Raw genomic sequence first — 24,437 nt, 5'->3', positions numbered from 1 at the left:
GATGATGATGATGATGATGATGATGATGATGATGATGATGATGATGATGATGTGGTGAAACCGGAGGAGGTTCTAACCTCACATAGATTAGTGCATTTCTCCATCCACGTGATTTCCAACCTCCTCAAGGATCGATGCTGGAAACTGGAGGACTCAACGGAACCCAGCCAAGGAATGAGAATGAAGCAAATTGACAAAAACGTCTACGATCGATATGTATACTGGAGATTTTCAGTGGCTAATCTGATAGGCATTGGAGTTCAGCTGCTTTATCATGAAATGTCTTATTGGACGTGTTTTGAATCCCTAAAACTCCCTAACCAGGATCGGCTTTCCTCGGGGCGAAACGCCGTGAATATTCCCCTTGACTGACTTCAATCCTCAGGTGTGGGGATAGAATTATGTAGCCAAACAAACAGGTATTTCGAGAGACATTTCGTTGCTTTATTGTATGTGGCATACCCCGTTCTAGTTTTGGACAACCATTGGGACCGCAATTGACTTCTCTGCTGAGAGTTCCTTTCTTTCCCCTTTTCGGCATTTGCAATATTCAACACGGCGCTGTGAACTTTCAGCAATGATGGCCTTGGTTCAACCTCGCATATGCCAGCCCTTCTTAAAAAAATAGAGCTGGCCCGTATCAAGTGTAATAGAGTGGAACCTCATTGTGTACACTTGCAAGGGCCTAGTCCATGCTTGATTGTGCATTTTCAAGATTCGCTTCCATACAAGCCTCAGCCCATTCATAGTGGCTGGAAAATATCTAAATATGGCTCCAGTCAAACTTCCTCTCCTTGAAACTCTCGGCCATGTGCATGACAGCAACGTGGCTGTTATCGATGTGATACGAGTTAACCTGGACAATTTTCTAGACTTCCTGAAGAAACAAGGTTGCCAATAAATCATTGGTTGGTTTATACGGTGCGCCAAAATGATCGGCGCCAACCATCTTCTCCCCAGGGCTGCGGCATCCTCTGCTCACGCATGGAACCACCTGGTCTGCTGCGAATTCGTTGCACTCACTACTTCTTGCCTTGTTAACTGGTCCTTTGAGCTACGGGATGTATGTGTTTCGGAACTGTGTCCTATCCCAGGCAGCCGCGTCTGCATGGAATTATCCCGTTGGGTCATTCCAAGAAAAGTGGCAAAATTGAATACGAGCAAAGACAGGAACAGCACTTTCGGCGCAGCAGCGGGGTGTGTAAATCGTGTTCAAATATTATGAACTGCCATTTGACATGGTATAAATCTCCCTGGGGAAACGACACTCTTTTGCAAATAACCAAGCCATGAGCAAAAGAAGCTTTATAGAAACGTCTTCCAGATCAGATGTTTAGCAATTTGTCAGCTTTTGGATTATTAATATTTTCTCTATTGTTTGCTTTACCACTTCGTTCCCTTCTTCGGAAAATCTATGCCTCGCCAGCAAGAAAAACAGAAGCCGAGAAGCCGATCGTGATAGGGGGTTTCGACATGGCCATCTCTGAGGTCCACGAGGAGATGCAGTGTTCCGAGCAGCAGCTTAGGTACTGTTCTCGAACTTCTTCGGGGGAGCACCCAACTTATACACTCCGGTGGGATTCGCGCCAGCTATGTCCGAGCATCGACCGACTTGTGTATACCTGGCAAGCTGTTGCAAGTCACAATCCTGTCTTGCGGACTTCGATAAAGCCTGGCAGGACCGATGAAGAACCTTATCTGGTTGTGTTCAGGAGAGCAGCGCCGATTCGCATCCAAAATGGCCAAGAATTTGCTACATATAATTCTGCTCCGATGAAAACTGCGGAGTTCACTATCATTTTCACCGAAATGGGCGTTACTTTTCAACTACGCATCTTTCGTGTATTGGTGGACCGTCCATCCCTTGCCCTTATTAGTCGGGATTTCGATCTTTTTTTTCATGGTTTTGCCTGTGAACCTCACTACCAGTTCAAATATTACGCTGAGCACATCAGCAAACGAGATCATCAGAGTGCTTTATCCTACTGGCGAAATTTGATGAATGGGACGGTCACCTCGCTGTCATATGGATTCCCAACGAACACCTCTGGCAAGAGGAGCACTTTCACGTCGAATATACCCGAGCTATTGGTAAAAGATATCTATCCCTTTTTGGAATGTCATTCCCTATCGCTTCAGGACCTCGTTTATGCTGTATGGTCCCTCGTGCAGTATCGGCATACTGCTGCTATTGATGGCACAGTGGTTTTTGCTGTGAACGGCCGAGACACCAGTGCTCCTGGCTACGACTCAGTTGTTGGGCGTGCGGAGTTATGCTACCCCCTGAAGCTAGTCATCGAGGACGATTTACCGCTGCTGAGCTGGATTCGACAGGTTGCCAAAATGAACCAAGAGGCTTCGAGAAATGCATTCGTAGGATACAATAGGATCAAAGGCCAAATTCTTCCTGTCCTACCACAAGTTCATGTCCTTGTATCCGAAGGACTAGATATCGATAAGGAGGGAGATGATATTATTCTATTCCCATTAAAAATAAACATCGATCTCCAGCGACAATTGGTTGATATGCAATACTACTCAGACACATCAGAACATCACAATTTGCAAGTTATCTTCCTTCATTTTATGGCTGTCATAAAGGAAGCTTTGCAAGATTGTACCATCCCTCTCTCAGATGTTGAAATCATGCCCATCGCGGAAAAGGAATTCCTATTACAGTGCAGTGAACCCGTCAGTGCACCTGCTACGGGTCTTATCCATGCACTCTTTGAGCGCCAAGTCGAACTGAACCCGCTTAATGACTGCATCAACTTTGAGGGCCAGATGTCCCTTAGTTATGAGGAAGTTAACAAACTATCTAATCAAGTTGCTCGCCAACTTGGTTGTGGACGAGGTGACTACGTACCTGTGTGCATGGATCGCTCCCCTGCGCTCATTATCTCTCTTCTGGCTATCCTAAAGACGGGCGCCGCTTATGTCATTCTGGACCCCGAAAGCCCAGTCGAACGTAATTCTTTTATTGTCTCTGACGTTCAGGCACGAATTGTTATCACTGATGAGGGCTTGGCAGCTAATTTTGCATATCCCTATCTGATTGGGGATCTAATGGACAAGGCTCCCAACTTGGATGATTCCAACTTGAGCGTGACACAAGAGGCGACTGACATTTGTTATGTCATTTATACCTCCGGTTCAACGGGGAAACCGAAGGGCGTTCTGTTAGAGCATAGATCAGCCTACACAGGCTTGACGGCTTTTCCAACTCTTCCAAATCTTCGACAACTTCTTTTCCACAATCCAATTTTCTCTGCCGCACAACGCTCAATTTTCTCCACGTTAAAGCAAGGAGGATGTCTGTGTCTGGCCAGGAAAGAAAATCTGACAGTCCGGATAACCGAAATGATAAATTCAATGGCTGTGAGTGTAATAGATGTCACACCGTCAACTGCAACTTTGATTGGCCCAACCTGCGTTCCTACTCTGCGTCGGATGACTGTTGCAGGCGAGTTGATCAATCCAGCTCTGCTACCGGTCTGGATGAACAAGCTTGAGCTTTTGAATGCGTATGGTTTGAGTGAGGTGACGCAAATCAACTGGCGACATACCATGCATCCTAAACAAAATCCTCAGAACATTGGTCGTCCCATCGACTCCACCCGTTCCTATGTCCTTGTCCCAGGAACTACGCGGCTGGCCGCGATTCTTGAACCGGGAGAGTTGTGTCTTGGTGGACATCAACTTGCAAGATCCTACCTTAACAGGCCAGAGAAAACGCGGGAGTCTTTCATGCGAAATCCATTTGGTCCCGGTCGCCTGTATCGTACTGGTGATATGGTGGTAACTCACTCTGACGGTAGCATTGAAATGATTGGTCGCATAGACTTTCAAGTTAAGATTAACGGCCAGCGTGTTGAACCAGGAGAAGTCAATTGCTTTATTCAAGGACACCCTGACGTTTTTGATGCGTGGACCGTGTCCGCAACCATGGGAGACAATAAATCGCTCGTCGCAGTTGTTGTGCCAAAAGGGAAAATAGAATGGTCATCTCTAGTTCTAGATTTGCTGAGTCTCCTTCGAGACCGTGTGCCGTCGTACATGGTTCCTGCATACTGGTGGAAGCAAACCGAACTGCCTTTGAACGTCAACGGCAAAATCGATGTTCCTCTACTTTCTCGCCTCGTAGAGGCGATTCCACCACAAGAACTACTCATACACTCGATTTCCCAGGTCCAGGACACAGACCAACGTCCCCTCACCCGAGTTGAAAGCTCTCTAAGGCGTATATGGGCGGACGTTCTACGCCTGCCGGAGATAAGAATCAATTTGGAGGATTCGTTTTTGAATCTTGGTGGATCCTCGCTCTCTGCCATCATCGCTGCATCTCATGCGAGGCAGGAACTTATCGATGTAAAAGCTCACGATATTATAATTCAAAGAAATCTTTTTGATGTAGCGAGCACTTGCAAGCCGATGCAAATACCTTCGACACATGTGAACCCGTTCTCACTTCTTCCCAAAAACTACACCATTGGCAAAGGTATCGAAGACGCATGGCCCGTTACTGCATCCCAGGAGCCCTTGATTGCTGATGTCATGCTTGGTGGCACCAATTACATCTATGACAGGGTCGTCAGGCTTAAAAATGCCAATGTTGGAGAATTAAAGGTCGCTCTACAAACCCTTATGGAGAGCGACACGTTCCTTCGGAGTACTTTTGCTCCATATGGAAAGACCTACATTCAAATCGTTCCAAATGGGGCAAACCTCTATTGGCAGGAATTGGACCTTACTCTGACTGAGTACCTGGAGCAAAAACCACTCCCAATCGCCATGGGATCGCATTTCTTCAAAATCACTGTTCTTGCTACTGGGGAGTTGGTGTTCACCATGCATCATGCTCTGTTTGATTTCTGGTCTAGTCGCTTTATATTTGATGACTTGTCCAATTTGATCCGTACACGCCCGCTAGCTAATCGCCCTCATTACAATCAGTTTGTTCGACACCTTGCTCAGCAGAACAAAAATACAAGTCGAGAGTTCTGGCGCAACTACCTCAAAGATTCCAGGCCTTCAAAGCTGGGACATATGCAAGGGTCAAATACTACTACCACATTGGACTTATCAACTCCAATTCATTCAGCTAGCAGAGCCCTTGGTGTGTCAGTCGGCTCGATGTTATATGCGTCGTGGGCGCTTGTCCTTTCTCACATCCTTGGAAATGCCGAAGTAATCTTTGGTATTACCCTCTTCGGTCGAGATGTGCCAATACAAAATGTTCTGCTCATGCCAGGGCCGACCGTTATGCAGGTCCCACTCCGTATTCAAATTTCAATGTCCTCGACAATCAATAAAATTGCCAAAGATATTCACCACCAGTTACAGATTATATCAGATCATGCTCACTATGGACTGCGAAACATCTTACTGGCCGCGGATCGCCCTTCCAGCTTCTTTGACACTTCTGTCAACTTCTTGGTGAAGCCCCCTTCTTCGGATGCCGATGATACCTTCACATTTATTGCTGAGAAGCAACCTGACTTGACTGAGTATATCAAAATTGAGGCACGGGACCCTGACCTTAGCAGCATTTCCTTAGCATCAACTCTGAACCCGGTATTTGCGCAAAACATCCTTTCCGGATTTTCCTCCGTTCTCGATGCATTTTTCTTTGATGCACAGACGCTTGTTGGCGATCTAAATTTATCCTCAATACTGGATTCCGCTTCTCAAACTACTACACCTGAACCTCAACAGAATGTTCCCGCATCTCAATTTGCACATTCCATGTTCGAACGCCGAGTGGCTCATTCCGGAGATAGGACTGCTGTAGAGGACGAGCACGGCAATACTCTATCCTACACACAGTTAAATGAGCGGGCGAATCAATTGGCCAACTTCCTTCTATCCAAGGGAATCCGTCCAGAAGATGTAGTCCCTATCTGTTTGGATAAGTCAATCAATATGGTGGTCGCTATACTGGCAATATTCAAAGCTGGCGCCGCGTTTTGCGCCTTAGATCCGACAAGTCCGCCAGCGAGGACCAATTTCATCGTGAAGAAGGTTGGAGCAAAAATGGTCCTCAGTGATCTTGCCAGCTCTAGTTCTGTGAGCCTTTTTGACTGTGTTCTATTTGTGCTTGACCAGCTGGATATTTCCCATTTTGATGCCGGAAATGTCATCGATCCAACAATGTCTCCTGAGAACCTTGCTTATGTGCTCTTCACGTCTGGGAGTACTGGTGAGCCAAAAGGGGTCCTCGTTACTCACGGCAATGTCTTCCACGCTACTAGAGGGATGGTTGAAGCTACTCAAGCAGACGATTCTTGGAGATCACTATGGGCCCTCAACTATATCTTCGACGGGTCGTACTTCGATCTTTTCACAGTACTTGGCGCTGGTGGAACTCTTTGCGTTGTCAGTCAATCCAAATTGTTCTCGAATCTTGCTGGATTTGTTAATGCCCTCGATGTCACCCATCTTAACTTGACGCCTACTATCGTCAAGCAACTTCTCAAGCCATCAGATGTACCAGGTTTAAAGGTGCTAATCGTTGGAGGAGAGCCTCTTGTACCAGAGATTTTGGAGACTTGGGCGACTCGCATTCCGGTCTATAATAATTATGGACCCACAGAAGGAACTGTCATGGTGACAACCGCAGTCATCGGACCAACCAGCAGCCTAAACAATATTGGCTCTGCGCTACCCACCGTGGTTTTGTCAGTCTTCGAGTTTGACTCTCAAACCCCCCTGCCCCGGGAGGAAATAGGTGAGTTATGCATTGGTGGACTCCAGGTAGCCCGGGGTTATTTAGATAACCCTAATGCCACACGTGCGGCCTTTTTTGTTGGAAACGATGGGACGACAATATATCGTACGGGTGACGCAGCTCGCCAGCTGCCTGACGGACGATTTGAGTTGTTTGGCCGGAGAGATAACCAGGTGAAAGTCAATGGCTACCGTATTGAGCTTGGAGAAATTGAAAACGCCATCCTGAAAACTGGAATGTTGAAATCTTGTGTGGTTCTCGCCGCTAAAGTGCGCGACAAGACGCAGCTCGTCGCTGTTGGTCAACTCCACTCGGCCTTCTCTAGTGATAATGATAATGAAGCTAATACCGCCCTCTTCTTGCCCCCGTCAGACGCATATCCCTTCCAGGAGTTGCAATCAAGTCTCACTTCTCTTGCACGTTACATGCTCCCAGCGATTTGGTTTCCTGTTGCACGTCTTCCTCTTCTGCCGTCGGGGAAAACTAACCGGAAGGAGGTGTTGAAGTTCATCGAATCAATGGAGGATTCCTTGGTCGCAAGCTACCAAGATCCTCTCTCTATCACTATCAATAGCGCGTTAGATTTTCCGGTTCCTGAAACCAGCGAAGAAGAAGTGTTACAACATGCATGGAGTTCCATATTCAATTGTAATGACCCTGTCAGGACTACGTCTAGTTTTTATTCACTTGGTGGCGACTCCATTGCCGCTATCAACCTTGTCAGCGAGTGCCGCAAGCTCGGGTATGAGTTGTCCGTTGCTGATATTTTGGCATTTCCTTCCATTAAGGAGCAAGCTCGGATAATCAAACCTTTGAAAACGACCAAGGCAGTTCAATCGACGTCTCTTGATTTATTCACAGTCGAAGACGATATCTACAATGCTTTGAATAAATCAGGCGTTCGCGAAACCGACATCGAGGCGATCTATCCCTGCGTACCGGGCCAGATTGAATTTCTTACGCAAGGCCACACTGATCACCAGTTCTGGCAACTCCAGACGGTTCGAAAGGTCCCATCTGACTTTGATGTTGAGCGATGGGTGGAACTTGTTGAAAACCTAACCGCCAGAAATACGATTTTGCGTTCCATGTTTGTCAAGAGCCTGAAGCATAAGGAGCCTCCAAAATGGGTGCAAGTGGTTTTGAAAGAAGCCGTTCTGGACTTGGAAACAATATATTACCACAGCGCCGAAGAACGAGACAAAATTATCGACCTCCTGTGGAATGGTCGATTCGCAGTGGGTAAACCTTTTATCCAATACCGAATTTTGAAGTCAACGCAAGATGCTACGCTTGATCTCTATATAAAAATAGATCATGCCATGTATGATGGCACCCTGCTTCGTATATTCGACGATCAGTTCGTCGCTATAGCTAGGAATGAGGAACCACCACAGCCCACAGAGTTCACCGAGCTTATAAAATATCATTCCGCAAGTGACTCCGACAAAATGCTCAAGTTCTGGGTGAATCTACTCCAAGGAAACAAATTTGATTATCTTAGCCAATCCTTAGAACCAAAAGTTGGAGGAATGCTCACCAGGGATTTTGGAGTCGAGGTCAACGACTTCGCACACCGTACCGGAATCACCATACCCATTGTATTTCAGACAGTTTGGGGTTTACTTCTAGCGTTTCTAAGTAACAGCCATGATGTCACGTATGACAACCTCCTAACCGGTCGCAACGTGAACCTTGACAATCCGCAACGGATCAATGGCAACTGCGCTAATTTCCTCCCTTTCCGAACTCAGTTCCAAAGGGAAAAATCTCTTAGGACTCTCCTTCACGATACGCAGACACTCCTCTGGGAGACCACTGAGAATGGGATGGTTGGCCTTGCAGAGATCTACAATGCTCTTGATATTGATCGGAACAGAAGTGGTGCTAAGACCATGTTCTGCTTCCAACCGTTCGATCCCCCACCCAAAGCACTTGATGCACACATGCGTTGGATCGTCATGGGCGTGAGCCAGAACAGGATGTTTTTCAACTACGCGCTCATGTGCGAGGTATTCAAGTCCCCGACAGGTTACAAAACGAAATTCCAGTACGATCCAAGAACGATTGATGAAGCTGCGGTTGAAAGAGCTGCAGATACATTTACATCGATTTTCAGTTTTATTTTGAGATGCACAGAGGAGAGCAGCGTCGGAGATCTGTATGTTGATTTGGAAGGGGATTACCTAGGCAAACACTTGTGTGATTAATGTAAACGAAACAAATAGGAGATGAACTGACGTTAGTACGTGATGTCTTTTTTGATTTCTCTTTTTGGATTTCTGTTTTTTGTTCTGATTTTTGTTCCCTGGAGTCAGGGAGTTAAAAGGTGTATCTAACCCTAGAATTAGAAATTTAAAACGATCCATCCTTTCCGAAAATTCAACTGTAATTTCGATTGATACTATTCTGGACTTTGCGGATTATGATGAAAAGGAATATATGGCTTGTGGATAACTGCACATAGTTAGATGGTTACATCAAAAATCAGACGCGGAATGACATAAATTAGCATACAACCCAAGTCGATACAATATCTTTACAGAAAATCAGTCGTGAAATAGTTGAAGAAGGTCCTAGAACATCAATTCTAGAGGAAAGGATATTAACATATGCCATGGAACGATACGAAGGAACTTTGCCATTCCACAGGGGGGATGCGAGGTACACGGAGAGAAAAGGGTAAATACGAATTTCAAAATATCACATGAGGCAGAAAGGAATTTTGCTTGGGTCTTACTCCATCATTCATTGTTCTCATCATGTCTACTAAATTATAATGGAAGGGGATGGCGTGTCAGGTACATAATCAAAATACAAAAACGCTGCAGAGACCGCCACCGGTAAATAAAGGAGTCGAGTCGATGTCGACGCACCACCTATTACTAAGAGTAAAGAGACAACAAAAGAAAGAAAACATAACGCCGCTCATGAGGGAACAAAAGAAAATGACCAAACAAACGAGGAGAGCAGAAAAAACAAAACTTTTTACAGACAAAATGAATGCCAGTTAGACAAGATAAAATAAAACAGAAACTCCCCATAAAAAGGAAAAGGAAGACCCATTCGCAAACACCAGAACAGTCTCAACGATCCACACTCTCAACAATCATCTCAATATCCTTGATGGGATGAAGCAAAATAGGAGGCAAACACATCCGCCCCTCGGTCGCCAGCTCATACTCTTCCCCACCACCGCCATCAACCCTATATCCAAGCCACCGGCGCCAAAGATTTGCTGAATGGATCGCAGAATAGAACCACGTCGTACCTCTAAAATTATGCTCCCGGTCGCCGAATACAGATATCCTGGATGCCCCAGTTGCGCCATTGCGGCCGGCATTAAACGTTGATTCAAGATGCTTGATCGGCCAGCGACGATCGATGTATACAGAGTGGGGAGCAAAGACGGCTTTGAGGCCGTGGTGGAGCGCAGTTGTGGCGGGCCACATCTCTGAAAACATCGTGTGGCGTTTCATACTTGTCTCGAGGTGCATTGTGGTTAGAAGCTTGCGTGATAATCGCGAGGCAGCGACAATTGCTGCGCGGCGGGGAGGCCCTCCGTCCTCTTTGTTGTACCCAGTTACATCGTCGCGGAGAAGCCAAGTGGTTCCTACTGGATCATAGAGAGGGTTGAAGACGATTAAGTCGGCATCTTCACCAACGCCCCACACGTAGTTGTCTTTCTCGTAGGTTGTTGGGGGGATACCTTCACCGTCGACTTCGAAAATGTCCTGCTCATGGGGTCGTTCGGGGCCCCAGATTGGCTTGTCTGCTTTGATCGCTTCTGGGCGGATTTTAGGGTGACTTTTAGCGGGCCTGGCCCACATATTATTGGCACTGTCGGTTCCAATCTCAGTTTGCACGCGGGTCATTTGGCGGAAATCTTCCCAGGACCCGTGCACGGATGGAAGGTAGAATCGCGAGTTGCGCTCCCAAAGACCCTTGCGTGGTTGTTCTCTCGCCCACTCACTAACCTTTTGGAAGAAGTGATACCAGTGTCCAGTGTATCGGATATCCATTTCCCAGTTCCAGATGAAGTCATATTCAGGATGTCGATAGGAAAAGTATTGGACGGGCATAAAAGTGCTCCTGTAAACTCCATGGACAGGGAGGTCTCGAGCGAAGGTCTCTTCAAGACCACCATATATCAGGCCCATCTGTCTTTCTGACCACAGTGTGCCCATTCCGCGGAATTCGTTCGGTAGAGAATCTCTAAGAACACGACGGTAGGTCTCATCGTCCGACCAAATTTGCAGGTTGTCATCTTTCACTTGTATCAAGAAATGAAGTGTGTATTCCCCTCCAGATGTCAAGGATAACTCTGTAATTAAAGAACGCAAATATATGATTTCTTCCTTGTTGTATTTGTATTCACTCCAGGTTCGAATGATAACAGCCGTTCGTGGAAGTTTCAATGTAGCGTTGGCGGCCACAGCGTCTTCATTGTCCTTAGGCGGTGTAGTTACGGGCCCCTCTTCTTCGTACCTTGCATCCAGAGTACCCAGTGTCACAGCAGCAATCCGATCAACCCTTGGATGTTCAAGCTTAGAAAATCGATGGCTGTTTGCAGCTACACAGCGGTCTTGTGCTTCCGCCCATTTGATGGCTCGGAAATCAACAGGCGGGACATCTTCCCATACCTCAGCTACCCCTGATCTGTCGCCCTCCAGGCCAGCCCCACTCCCACCTGAGGCAATGCCATAGCCAAGACCGTACGGACCAAGCCGTCCAAATCTATCGAAACACACATCGTCATTTATGCCCAAGAGCTTATTTGATCCCATCGCAGCATTTGGAAATCCTTTGGGTATACCTGGGAAATGTCGTACCGGTGGGATCGTCACTTTCTTCTCAGCATCCAGAAAGCAATCACTCTTCACTCCATACTTTTCAATATAGTTTTTGGATTTGTAATCCGGATAGGGGTTGAAAACCGTACTCCTCATCGCCTCAGCTTTCTTTCCCGACTCCCCCCCCTTTCCGTCACCTGTTGGCAAATCCATAATCTTTTCGACCATCCCATCAATTGGGTACTCAGGGACATTATCTTGCCTTGGAACCAGTGTCTTTATCCCTCCGTAAAACCGGGTAAGGAATGGGAAATTTTCCCACTGAGCTGATGTGGGCTTCTCGTTTGGCGGGTTTAGTCGCACAGCGCTAGCGCTGAACGAGGAGCCAGCAATGCTAAGCCGGAATAGAAATGCGACAAACAGAAGCAATCCCATGAATACAGCCCAACATATCCGTCGCATAACAGAATGTGGCACTCTGTAGAGGTGAAATCTCCGTTTCCGTTTCACTGGCAAGTTGCGGCAGCCTAGTATGGGTTCCACGGAAGCAGTTGCGTCGTAAGGAGAATCTATGTAGACCGCGGAGTCTTCATCATGGTCGAAAGAAGTGCGTCGGGATGGGCAGGAATAATACTGTTTCTCTGCGTCTGTTTCTAACTTGAGACATTGGGTAACGTCATCGCGAAAATGAGAAGAGGCGTGGTGGCGTGTCATTTCCTTCTCGATAATGATGCAAACCAGGACATTAACGCTGACACGGGGGATGGGGGGTGGGGTGGAATAAAGGATGGAGGGATAAGGCAGCTGTCAAACTGAAGTGTCCGAATCGCGGTATCCACTATCAAACCGGGCCGTTGTATGGAATGCTGTGTGTGGTAGTTAACCGGACGTCATTGTACATTCGACAACGGGCAATGAAGGATACCAATCACTAACCCAGCAAAAGATCGCTGCCATCCATATATAAACACAGATAGCAAACGGCTTATTTTATTTCCGCAGTAGGCCAATCAGCGAAAAATCAAGGAGACGAAAGGGGCTCTATAAAATTATCGTCGTCAAAAAGGAAAAAACATGACCCACAGAGCATCCGCAAGGAAGCCTTCGAGTTCGCTAGTCCCAAAGTGTACTAGTAGTCCCGGTTTAATCCCCATAGCAACTGGACGGGCTGACTAAGGATGTCCGGGTTCCAACGCTCTTGGAAACATAATTAGGATGCAATATTTTGAAGCCCTTAGTTAACCAAACCGCCAGCGTCAACAGTTCGGTGGTATTGCAGATGGCCCCGCATACTTGCCATGAGAGCGTTCCAGAGGCGTATCCAACCTCGAATTCAATGCGCGAATGCCTTCATATAACAATGGAGATCCGACGTTGGTTTCTTACTATTGATAGATCCAGTGAATGAATCGGTTGCCGCTGATCCTCCAACCCCTTAGTCTTTTCCGGGGCAATATACCATTGTAAAGAGGCCGGCCTGGCCAAGTTCCCTTTCTCATATTTCGAAGGAACCGCGGTTATGGGACAGGTTAATCAGATATAATACAAAAAGAAGCGGAAAGATTTCCCCAAAGCACCACACCCCCTGGAGATTCCAAAAGGCAATCGAGAAAATGATAATTTTGTGTGGTTTCATGCATCTTATTGCCCGATTTCCAAGGGTCGATCGATGCCGAATGTAAAGATGTTGACCCTCTCGGCACAGATGAAAAAATTCCGGTATCGCGTTCTTGATCAGCAGGTGACTAGTTAGCTCTGCAGCATGGTCAAGCTCCCCTGGCATTCAGACGGTCAGGCTGTACGAGTATCCCAAATATTGGGTTGGAAAAAGGCAAGTTGCAACTCGACATAAAGCGCTGTAGGCTGGAGTGGAGAGCACCCCGCATGTGCTGTAGCCCATGCATGTTCGAGAACTGCATCATCGATGAAGTCAAATGTCGATACCACCTTGTTTTGGTGGGGTCTCTGAATGCAGCAAGACTGTCAAACCTTTTGACGGCTCCTCCCTCACTGCCATTATTCCTACCTCTCAAACTCCCCAACTGTCATAACTCTCTGGTGAGATAATCTGCAAATTCGTGGAGAATATTGAAATTAATAGACTTGTCGGAAACCCGCCTGCTCACGTCAGGTCTGCCGGTCTAGTTAGTTACGGGAACGTGGATCAATAAGATCGTGAACCGTGCTGCGATGGATCCAACTAGTTAGTTGCTGGTGGAGTCAGCTGCCAAACCCAACGCCTGAACCAGCTTGCGCATGTGGAATATCAGCTATTTAGCTACCCACCAACAAGATCGAGCGAATGCCATGCGGGCAACCGCAGCAGCAGAGGTGAGGTGCGTGGGGAATAATTAACCCAATTTAGCAGCCAAGTGCACTTCATTTTGGGAGGAGGTAACTATGGAGTGCGGATTCTTTTTTTCTGCTTCTAGGTTCCGAAACCCATGACATCAGGGGAACGCGGGAGCCCTCTAAATCTATGTGATTGAACCAGTATTTGATAAATGCACTATGGGGGGAGATGCCTTCTATGAATTGAATTGAATGTTGCTGTTCTCGAAATAAGTCTTGTGAGATTCTGCGAGACTGGCTTTTATACCCCTCTCCATCTCTGCTGATGAACAGAGAACGATATAGCTACACACGATCCACTCAACCATATAATTCTACCTAGAGTTTGTAAATGTTGGGATGGATCCTCTGAACTCAATACGCAGTAATAACAATTGACGCTTCCCGGCTACGGCCTCATTCGTTACATCCTTTCAATTTTATCATTTTTGAACGTACTTTTTCACGTCGTCTATGGTCAAAAGAATCGAAGAACGAAAGGCCTGTGTTCTCCTTTCCCTGCTTGGTATGCTATCTTCTATCTAAACATTGATTTACGGATGGTTCACACTCTGATATACAGTCTTTTATTTATTCACACGCTGTTTATCACAAGAATGGAGTATATTAGATGCTTGAAATCTCCATTTCTAACTACAGCTTTTTGATTGCTCATTACAGCTGACCTCGGGCTATTCTGTGAACATGTTTGTGTTATTTCTACAGAGCAGATTCGCTCAATAGTCTGACTGCATTTGAGTTTTCATAAAGATAGCATGAGATTCCCGTGAGAACCTTAACTAACCAGTGAAGTAAACTAACTAGCAGAGTTTGGGTTTGAATCTCTTTGTGCACCATAATAGGTCAGGCTCTTATGTTTTCGTCGCCTACTGCGGCTAGTAAAGTCTTTGGAGGTTTAACTAACTATTGGAAGAGATTGGTGGTACTGGAAACTTCTCAGGTAAAGTCCAATGGACAACAGCCTTGAGAAGAGGACATGGGGGAAAACCTAGAATGGTCCAGACTCTGTTCAGATCCTGAATTAGGGCCATATTCCTGTTTGAATGAGAAAAGGCGCAGAAAACCTTATATTCTTTAGCATTAAATAACTCTTGTCAAAAGGAGACCTCTAGTGTGTAGCAGCAGGATGTAACGGATGGCAGGGTCTTGGATGGTAGTCTGTCATTCGACAACTAAATATCTCTCAAAAAGTCAGCTTTACATTCCATAAAACTAGTCAACTAGTTATAGTTATAGTTATAGATCCAAAGTGGGGGTCTTCGACAGAGCACAGGGCTGGCCCAAATCCCAATATGTTTACAACCATCCTTCGAATACCCGTACTTCGCCAACACAAAAGAAGAACGATGGCGGTTGAAGGAACAGACTGCTCAAGGGTGGCCCCTTTGATGCAGCTTCTCTTCAATGCCAATCTCGTGGTGCAAGGGTCATCCAACGACCATATGATCCAATGTCGGCCTGAACATCCCGCGTATTCGTCCAAGTGGGCGAAGTGGGTTATGTAACTGTCTATAATAACTCGAGCCTAGGGCCTCCTGAAGGCCAAATTGGGTGTCCAACATCAAATAAAGAGACCCAAACCCTCCCCCGTGGCGCAGCCAAACTATAACCAGCTATTAGTTAATGAGCGAGTTCACCAGACAGTTACCAATTCGAAGTGCCAAAGCTTTCTCCCTTGGCAGGTGATGCAAGTCTGACGAAGCACAACAACAATAATACTCTTTAACTCCATGGGACATCAACACATGCTCTTCACCGCACCCGCATGTTTATTTTCTCCATGATCAGCTACGTGAAGGGTTTTTTTTTAAAAAAAAAAAACCTTAGCTGGCTGATATCCAGAGGCTGTGTATGATTGAACTTGTTTTGTCCCAACTTCTCGAGCGGATATCAACCCAGCTGAACTGTCTGTCCTGCGGCGGGTGGAAGTCGCTTCTGCTGTGAGCTGGTTCGTCCAGCCGGGGTGCATGGCTGCTGCCGTAGCCATTGGCTTTGGGTCAGGTTCGCACTGCGAATATCGCTGCAGTCACTTGAGAACTCGAAAAATAACTTGTAGAGGACGATAAATAGCTTGCCCTAGGAATCCTTTCATCCTATACCGCTCCCTGTGTTGCTCTCCTTGAGTTCTTCTCTGGAAAGCTGGCTCCTAGCAGTTATTAATGAGTCTCTCTCTCTCTCTCTTTCTCTTCCTATAGATTTCTCAAGCCTCCCAACATTTTTGTTGTTATACTTCAGACACTCGTTTTTTGCTCCGGATTGTCTTTTTTCTGCCTTCTTGTTTCCTGGTAAATTGTGGGTGTGTTTAAACTGTGGAGTGTGGAAGGCATTTTTCATACATCCGTGACTGTTCATCACAGAATGGTATGTCAAGACCTCTGCATTGCTCTGTATTGCTCTATATCATATTCAGTGACTCATGAAGACACAGTTGCATTCTATTGCAATGTCCTGGAAAGAGCCTCTTGCATCTTCTACCTTGTCACTGGCCCTGTTTACTCTTGTGGCATTATGGCTAGTCAACTTCGCCAAAAAAGTCCATAAAGGATATCATGACTTCCTGGCACTTGGTCCTGGCGGAACTCCCTCTACGCCCGCTGGCTACCTTCGCATATGCGTCTTGCGGATCTTTACCTTGCGTAATCCTCTAAATCCTCCCTCCCTTCCATCTTACATCCATCCACAGAGCGGGATCCTAAAAAACCTTCCCAGACGAATCGGCAATCGCCCAGAGATCGTCGGAATTGCTCCACAGCGTCAGATGACTGATAGGGGCTCGAAAGCTATCTACACTGCATTGACGGCAACGATCAAAGAATTATCACTCCGGCATCCGGATAGTTTGTTCTTGGGGACTTCCCGTTTCGAAAAGCACAACACGGGCCTGTTTTCTCTGCCCCGATGTCAAAGTCACCTGACATGCAACGGAGAGATCTGCCACTCTCACGCTTTCGACGGAAGCATGCATCTCACTCTCCACCCGGCAGACGTCAAAACCATCATCGAAAAGGGTTGGGGTGAGCGCCATCCCCTTGCCAGAGAGAGCTGGTGGTGGTGGTTTCGATTCGTCCCTCCCACCTTTGTCATGATCTATTCCCCCCGTACAATGGAGGAAGTGCGTTCCGTTACTCATATCATTTATGCTGCGTCATGGTGGATAAGCGGGATTGATTTGCGCAAATCCACCTCAGACGGCATGGCACCAACGTCTCAGGGGCAGGGTGGTGATGCGAAAAGTGAAGGTGTCAGAAAAGACCAGGTACGGTCCTCCTCCTGTTCCTCTGAACTAAATGCCAGTCAGACTTCAAGAATCACGACGTTCGACATGCCTGCACTTCCCATGGGGGGAACTTAAACAAGCTCTCAAAAGCTCCTGTTTTACTAGCTGAAGACAAGGTAAAGCTTCACTGTTTAGAGTATATAGACAGCAAATGATGGACCTTCTTTTTGTTTGGCGGCAACAGTACGTCTCAATTCTTCTACCGGCTGATTACTGTAATATAGGGAACAACTGCCAGTTGCCACTGTTCTCAACATCATTGCTACATGGCAAGAGTATCAAGTGCTAAGTGTTAGTCCTTGTTTCCCCCTTGCTATGTATTGCTAGCCGTCTTCTCATTGGTAAAAACATACACCCTGGGCAGCCAGCCAAAGTAGTGACTTTCTTAATCAGACGAAGGTAGAGAGAAGCGGTTTCGCTATTACGCAATTTATATTTCTTTTTCAACTCACATCTGCTTTTTCACTTTTAATGTTTATTCCCTTGTTATCGTGTGCGTAAAGATACAATTTTCCCCAGCTCTTGTTAATTTTGCAAGTTTTGTTAGTATATTTATTCAGAGGACTTAGAGGTCAGTTGATTCATGTTTTCAGGAGATCTACCTGGAACCACAGGAAGTACTCTCTTGCCTCTTGGTTAACTGGTGAGATGATTGATCTCCTGTACTGAATGAGAGGCAAGCTAACCTATATATGCAGTGAAGCGGCTCCATGTACATAAGCAGAACTGAAAGAAAAAAAATTGAAATTGAAAGTTTGCAATTAGTTATGATGTTCTTGAGACAGACGCCCAGCCCAATACCACGGAGCTTTCAAGCAAACACGATGAGTAAATAAAAGGGGGTTAAGTCAGCTGAACGTGTGCGGCAAAGATGGTGTGTGTACATATAACCAGGTATATATCCCGTAGCCCAAGTTCCCTTCCCATGCGGCACATGAACTACCTGCTCTCCGCTCTTCCCTCTCCGCCTTCCGCCCTACCTGTATTCACCCTCCGCTCTGCACCCAACCCCCTAAGCTGCACCCCTATAAATGGATCATACTAACAACCGAAGATCTGGCAGTCCCTCGTGTAGTAAATCTTTCCATTATTCGAGTCCCTTTTATTATCTAATCTGAATTCCGGCTTCCTATACATGCTCACGCGCCACGCAGTAATCTTAAAATTTTCAAAGCGTTCCTTGTTTTCTTAATGTGAAAAGAGCCAGGAAAGAGTAAACAAGCAAGCAGGCGCGGGGAGAAAACAAGAGGGATGTCATTGAGAGCCTCTTATGTTTCTTTTACGGGCTCCAACGGGCGGGTTGGCGGTTAGAAGTTAGTTTGGTGCATGTCGTAGAACTATTAATTCACTATTTATTTTTAACCCCCTGGAGGACAAAGCAGGGATGCAAATGACAGTTGAAATGTAACTATGCGGTTTAGAAATACGAGGCGCAAAGATTGTTCACGTCCCCCGAACACATCGGGGTAAGGTAAATCCAAGACGAGCAACTGCTCTTGGATTCACTCGAGGTTTGTTTAACCGCACTGGACATGCAGGCGAAACTTCACCATTTTACTTTGACGGACAAAATAGAGAAGAGCAAAACAAGTGTATTAACGGAATTAAATGCAGGGCTTCAATAAACAACGGAAAAAGGCGTAGAATAGGATAGAATACGACACGATAAAACGGGCAACGGGATAGAAAATATAAAGTGTAGATAAAAATGGGAAAAGGAACCTTTAAAACAAGAACAGCATCACACACAAAAGATTTGCAAAATAATGTACGCGTGCGTAGTGACATGAGCGGGAAGAGAGAGAGATAGAAATAATGACACCAGCACGGAAGGAATAAGGAAATTTTTTTTGTCCTTCGTTAGTACCTATCAGAACATGTCCACAAGCCCATAAAATATATCTTCTGCATGCACTCCGGATACGGCACACAGCACACGCAACGCATAATTTCCCAGGTATATTGGAGAGGTTAGGGAAGCGGGAGAATGGTGGGGGAAGAGGATAAAAGAGGGGGAGTTTGGTTTATTTCCACATCAATTCATTTAAGCGTTTACTCATGACCCGCCTTCTTTAGCGCATTTGCCAACCACTCAAGACCTTCATAAAGACCGTCACCAGTTGTAGCACAGGTGGATTGAATATACTGAAAGGGAAACAAGAGGCATTAGCAGACAATCATTATAACCATAGATTTTTGAGATGGGGATTGACTTACCCAAGCGCGTCGTGTCAAGCTCTGCAGGCCGAGCTGTTGGGTGATTTCAGCAGGGCTCATCGCGTTCTACAAACACAATCGATATATCAGCATATGTTCATAAGAAGTCTTAAAATCCCACTGTTGAATGAATGAGACATACCGGAAGATCTTGCTTGTTGGCGAAGACCAGGAGTAGGGCATCACGGAGTTCATCCTCGTTGAGCATTCGTTGCAACTCCTCTCGAGCCTCGACGACACGGTCACGATCGTTGCTGTCAACCACGAAAATGATACCTTGGGTATTTTGGAAGTAGTGCCTCCACAGGGGTCTGATCTTGTCCTGTCCACCCACGTCCCACACGGTAAATTGGATGTTCTTATATTCGACAGTCTCGACGTTAAATCCTGCATAGGCAAATATTAACAAAACAAAAACTGGAAATTCCACCATTCGATATTCTCCCTAAACGTGATTTTGAAGTCCTTTTTATTTTATTTCATTCTTTTTGCTTTTCCTTAGGGGACCGTTTGAAGTTGGGCACGGGATAGGATCGAACTCACCGATGGTAGGGATTGTTGTGACGATTTCGCCAAGTTTCAACTTGTACAGGATTGTGGTCTTTCCGGCAGCATCGAGGCCAACCATGAGAATTCTCATTTCCTTTTTCCCCCATATTCTATCAAATAGTTTCGAAAATGTCATACCCATGTTGGCGGTGTTGGGGGAGTATCTAACAGGGCAAAACAGAAGGGTAGAGAGAGGACTACAGTCAAGGAACCAGAAAAGCGAGTTAGCTGAGTTCTAGCAAACCGAACGCAGTATGCACTGTGGTTAGATAGCGGGCTTTGGGCGTATCAAGCATCTCGGGAGGCAGCACGTCTGAGGATAGTGCTGGGGTAAAAGGTGGATGCAAAAGTTGTGCGGCGGAGGGAAGAGAGCCACGGTTGTCCTAGGTAACTAAGAGCGGAAAAGGTGGGGATGGAAGGGGTTGGGGAATTGAGACTCACTGGAGACTATGAACAGGTCGAAGAGCGAATAGGCGAACGAGATGGAGATGGAACAAGCCAGCAGTCGATGGGGACGAGGTTACGGAGAGCAGCGAGCTGGATGAGAGGTGCGAATTTTTGGCAGCACCGTCCAGATTGAGGAATTCGGCGGTAAGCGTAGCGTAGCCTTTGTCAGCCAGATAACGTGACCTGAGCCCAATCGCCCCAACGAACAACCGAAACGATTTCAATAACGATTTAGGAACGGAATATATGTCTGGGGATATGGATCTGGAGATATCAGAGATATAAAGCGATATGTGATTTGAATGCTATAGCTAGTCACAGGTGATTAGTTATGTTGCATGTTTTATACCATCCATTCCGTCTGCCTAAATCGGGCACTGTTTGCGCTACAGAAAAGGACACATATCCTCCTTAGGAAGCTAAACAACCATGGAATTCCAAAAACAAGGCTCCAGAATTCCTCCACTACAAAGGAAGAAACACAGAACCAAAATCCGAAGCGACAAGCCTACAGCTGACAATTAATATCACTTTAGTTACTGGATCAAAGGACAATAGTGAATTGCCACAGACACACAATGAAAATCCGGCACCTGCTATATTAATTATATTTAAGGTTTTCATCATAGAATCTCTGTCTGCACCAAACACCAGAGCAAAGCTGAGAAACAACAAGACCATATATATGCCCATTATATGGCTCCACCTTGCTTGCTTTGGAAAGGCAGGATACGCCGGCCTCAACCATGCAAAGCAAGACAATGCCAATCCTCAATCCTGGCATCGCATCGCATATAGTTATTACTCGGTCCAAAAAATTTAAATTCCAGTTCTCGATATAAAACACCCCAAACTTCTACAAAATTGGTAAAAAAATTCAAAGAAAACGAAAAAGAAAATATCTTATCAACAAAATCCACCTATTTAACCTTGTGTTTCTTTCTCCCCAAAGCTGCTGCAGAAGAACGATAAAAACTCTTTGCAAAGGACACATAGATGGTCTTGCCTTCCACTGTATCAGTGGCCCACCCATACACTGCGAGAACTATTGCGGACAGCGCCAGGAGCACTGCAAAGGAAACCCAATACTGTTTAACCGTATATACACCTTCAAGCTCCTTGATCTGCGTCGAGAAATATCCAGTCATCAGAGTCACAGGGAGAAATAAAACGGTTGCCTTGGCTATGAGTATTGTAGTTCGAGTCAACCTTTCGACTGCCTGTGAGTCTTTGACGGCGATTAAATTGAAGACCTAAAAATGTGTCAGCTAGTACGATCCCAGAAGATGGTGCAGACATGGGGAGCTTTATGACAGGTTTACCATGAACGTCATTGACTCCTTTTCAGTCAAGCACCCATCAATTTCGCTTAAGGCGTACAGCCTAATCCGATCAAGAAGACGTTCGAAGCGGCCAATGGCCGCAGAACTGAGCTGGACGCCACCCAGGTCCGTCGGATTCGTCTCGTCAAACGCCATCGATCTTGAGGTATTTGCTCGATTAAGGAAATCCAACCCAAAAGGGCTGCCACCATGATATTGTTGACTCTGATGATTGTGGTGGTCGTGGAGACCGGGTCCAGACTGGGAGATGCGAACCTCCTCTCGAAGCAAACGCTGCCTTTTAAGAATGCGATTCACAATCAAGTCATAGCTCTGATAGAGCCGTTGGAGGACTGCGAGCTGCCTGCCAAGCGTGTGCAGCTCGTCAATTAGCCCAACCTCAGCTCGTTCCAGCATACGTTTTCTCTACTCTGGTCATTAGCAGAAATGAGGAATTCACGCGGTTTCTTGAATAAAAATATAGTCACTTACTAAACTATCAAGAGCAGCGTTGTACGAATGCTCCCTCCCAACAACTAGATTATAGTTTGCGGGCCAATTGTCAAATAGATAGTAGAAGAGCAAGCTAGGGCCTTCTCCAGGCTTAACTGCTGCTGTGCCCGTCTCATTCGGAAAATTCCGCACATACGTAGTCATTAGCGGATTGCTATGTTCGCTAGCAATATGCTGCGATGATATTCCAGAAAATACTAAATTTGTATTACGTCGAATTACCTCGAGAGCTTTCTGCCGCTGTTTCTGGGGCATTTCACTTGGGCAGGGAAATGGATTTTCATGAATCGATATTACGGTTCCTGTAGCACACATGTCAGGTTTCGGACGTTGGCAATCAAAAGTGGGAGAAGAATTTAGCCGGGAGGAAGTCTGAAATATGAACAAACCATCATCACATATTAGGAGCCATGTCCAGACCCTTTTACCATCCGGTTTTCCCGGCAAAGTTCCAAAATGAACACCGGAAGCCACATGAAGCGAATTATACCCCAAACAGAGATCTAATTTGGCTTATCAGCATTTTCTGGGATGTTGAACATCTTAACATCGTTGACGAGATATATGACAGGCCTGTTTTTTCATACATTTCTGCCCATAATCCACCGACGAAAAATGCCATATCTTATTGACGACCTGGGCGAGTGAAATTTTGCTAAACCCGGCTCCGTCGAGCGAAGAAAATGCCGTTTCTACCCGTTGGAGGCCCGCAAGCTGATGCCCTCGCTCCAGGTCTTCTGGGGAAGATCGCATGGATTTTCTTTCTAGCTCAGGCTCTGTTTTGCTTAAGGGTGGGCGATTGACAGAGTCTGCTGGGTTGCTGGGGGAGGTATCAGGTTCCGAAACCATCATTGCTTGGAGACGTGCTGAAACTCCATAGTCGCTCGTTACGGTCTGAAGGAAAGATATAAGCCCTGGGTTACGTGCCATCATATTTTTTTTATTTTTATTTATTTATTTTTTCCCACGGCCTTAAAATTAGCTATCTCACCGTACCTGGGCTACCTCCCGTTGAAGTTCAGGTGACCATATATTACTGTGATAAGTCCAGTCAGTCATGTCAAGGTTCATATAAAAAGGATCTATATATGCTTGACGGTGTCAACTTACATCCATCTCGTCTCGAGCGATTTGGGCCTCTAATTCCATCGAGTAAGTCACAGCCGGTAAAAGTTAATAGAACAATACATAGGTAGACAGAGAAAAAGGGGTAGTAGAAGTAAATCAAAAACATGAACATGCAGGCGAGCTCAAAAGCGCAGCAAAGTCTTGCTCATCCAGATCAAAGGCCGCATACGCCTCATCGTTCCCGAAATCGACTACGAAGTTTCGTGTTGCTTCGTCTACCAAACAACCCCGACATTCCGCAAAGTGGATGGGATTATCAAGGTTTCGAAAGGCATTCCGCAAATTTGACCTGTTGGGGAAGCTGGAATAGTATGTCGCCGTAAGCTCGCGTGCGACTCCGTTGTCATCCGTCCTGCTCGCGGAGCTGTTATCGTTGTTAGAGTCGTTGTTTTGTGTATCTCCTCGTGTTGCCATGTTAGCCGTCTCGAGTTTCACTACTCCGTATCGTCAACATTGGACGCAAAAACTATGAGTTTCGAGACTACGTTCCCAATATATATTCCATTTAATAGCATAAACCGTATTCGGCACAAGAATGAAAGGCGCGGGCGCTACCCGTGACCACTCACAAGGCTCTCCCATGAAGCTAACCCCAGGAATTGATCATCAGCTGTGGCTCGCTAACGACGCGGCTGGTTGGTTTATAGCCCATGTCTGTGTGTCAGGCTACAAATGAACGGAGCTTTCTTGGAGGTCCGCATTTGTGGATTCAACGCCCACGGACTCGCTCACAGGGTCATGTGATGCTTCAATATTGTTTGTCAGGCCATAACTAGATGAAGGAAACATCTTTTGTAGGAATACGTCAATCAGCAATTTTAGTCGAAACATGATTAACCAGAGAAAAAGTTGCTGTGTGTCCAACCGCATGCCTCATCCACACACTTTAAACGAACTTCTGAGTTATCCAGTTAACTTAATTCACGACCAGGTCGGCCACCTTCCCATTTTGAAATTACTCTATATAGTTGACTGGAGTTTTTTGATATCAATAATTGACCTTTAATCTTATGCTTTGCTTTATTTTCTTGCAATGTGCTCTTTTTAATGATAAGAAGTCGTTAATATCTAACAACTGCATTAAACGAGAAGATATATATAAGATATTAATA

General features: G+C 45.9%; 5 protein-coding genes across 5 annotated transcripts; 2 read left to right on the top strand and 3 right to left on the bottom strand.

Annotated features, from left to right (window-relative positions):
* Positions 1 to 1,473: 1,473 nt before the first annotated feature.
* PADG_02836 (uncharacterized protein) lies at positions 1,474 to 9,184 on the top strand (the record flags this gene model as incomplete). Its single annotated transcript, XM_010759856.1, has 2 exons — positions 1,474 to 8,888; positions 9,079 to 9,184. The coding sequence occupies 2 exons, from the start codon at positions 1,474 to 1,476 to the stop codon at positions 9,182 to 9,184; spliced, it is 7,521 nt and encodes a 2,506-aa protein (XP_010758158.1).
* Positions 9,185 to 9,813: 629 nt separating this feature from the next.
* Positions 9,814 to 12,234, bottom strand: PADG_02835 (uncharacterized protein; the record flags this gene model as incomplete). Its single annotated transcript, XM_010759855.1, has 1 exon — positions 9,814 to 12,234. The coding sequence occupies one exon, from the start codon at positions 12,232 to 12,234 to the stop codon at positions 9,814 to 9,816; it is 2,421 nt and encodes an 806-aa protein (XP_010758157.1).
* Positions 12,235 to 16,315: 4,081 nt separating this feature from the next.
* On the top strand, positions 16,316 to 17,224 carry PADG_02834 (uncharacterized protein; the record flags this gene model as incomplete). Its single annotated transcript, XM_010759854.1, has 1 exon — positions 16,316 to 17,224. One exon carries the CDS (start codon positions 16,316 to 16,318, stop codon positions 17,222 to 17,224), a length of 909 nt encoding a protein of 302 aa, XP_010758156.1.
* A 1,977-nt stretch (positions 17,225 to 19,201) lies between these two features.
* On the bottom strand, positions 19,202 to 20,057 carry PADG_02833 (ADP-ribosylation factor; the record flags this gene model as incomplete). Its single annotated transcript, XM_010760316.1, has 4 exons — positions 19,202 to 19,294; positions 19,367 to 19,432; positions 19,509 to 19,753; positions 19,910 to 20,057. 4 exons carry the CDS (start codon positions 20,055 to 20,057, stop codon positions 19,202 to 19,204), a joined length of 552 nt encoding a protein of 183 aa, XP_010758618.1.
* Positions 20,058 to 21,282: 1,225 nt separating this feature from the next.
* Positions 21,283 to 23,739, bottom strand: PADG_02832 (uncharacterized protein; the record flags this gene model as incomplete). Its single annotated transcript, XM_010759853.1, has 8 exons — positions 21,283 to 21,615; positions 21,685 to 22,110; positions 22,177 to 22,499; positions 22,587 to 22,700; positions 22,785 to 23,091; positions 23,194 to 23,279; positions 23,308 to 23,336; positions 23,495 to 23,739. The coding sequence occupies 8 exons, from the start codon at positions 23,737 to 23,739 to the stop codon at positions 21,283 to 21,285; spliced, it is 1,863 nt and encodes a 620-aa protein (XP_010758155.1).
* Between the last annotated feature and the right edge of the window lie 698 nt (positions 23,740 to 24,437).

Source organism: Paracoccidioides brasiliensis (assembly GCF_000150735.1).
Source record: "Paracoccidioides brasiliensis Pb18 unplaced genomic scaffold supercont2.3, whole genome shotgun sequence".
In the NCBI taxonomy this organism is placed as follows: Eukaryota; Fungi; Ascomycota; class Eurotiomycetes; order Onygenales; family Ajellomycetaceae; genus Paracoccidioides; species Paracoccidioides brasiliensis.
The sequence above is the reverse complement of the archived record's forward strand: the minus strand, read 5'-3'. Positions and strand labels throughout refer to the sequence as shown.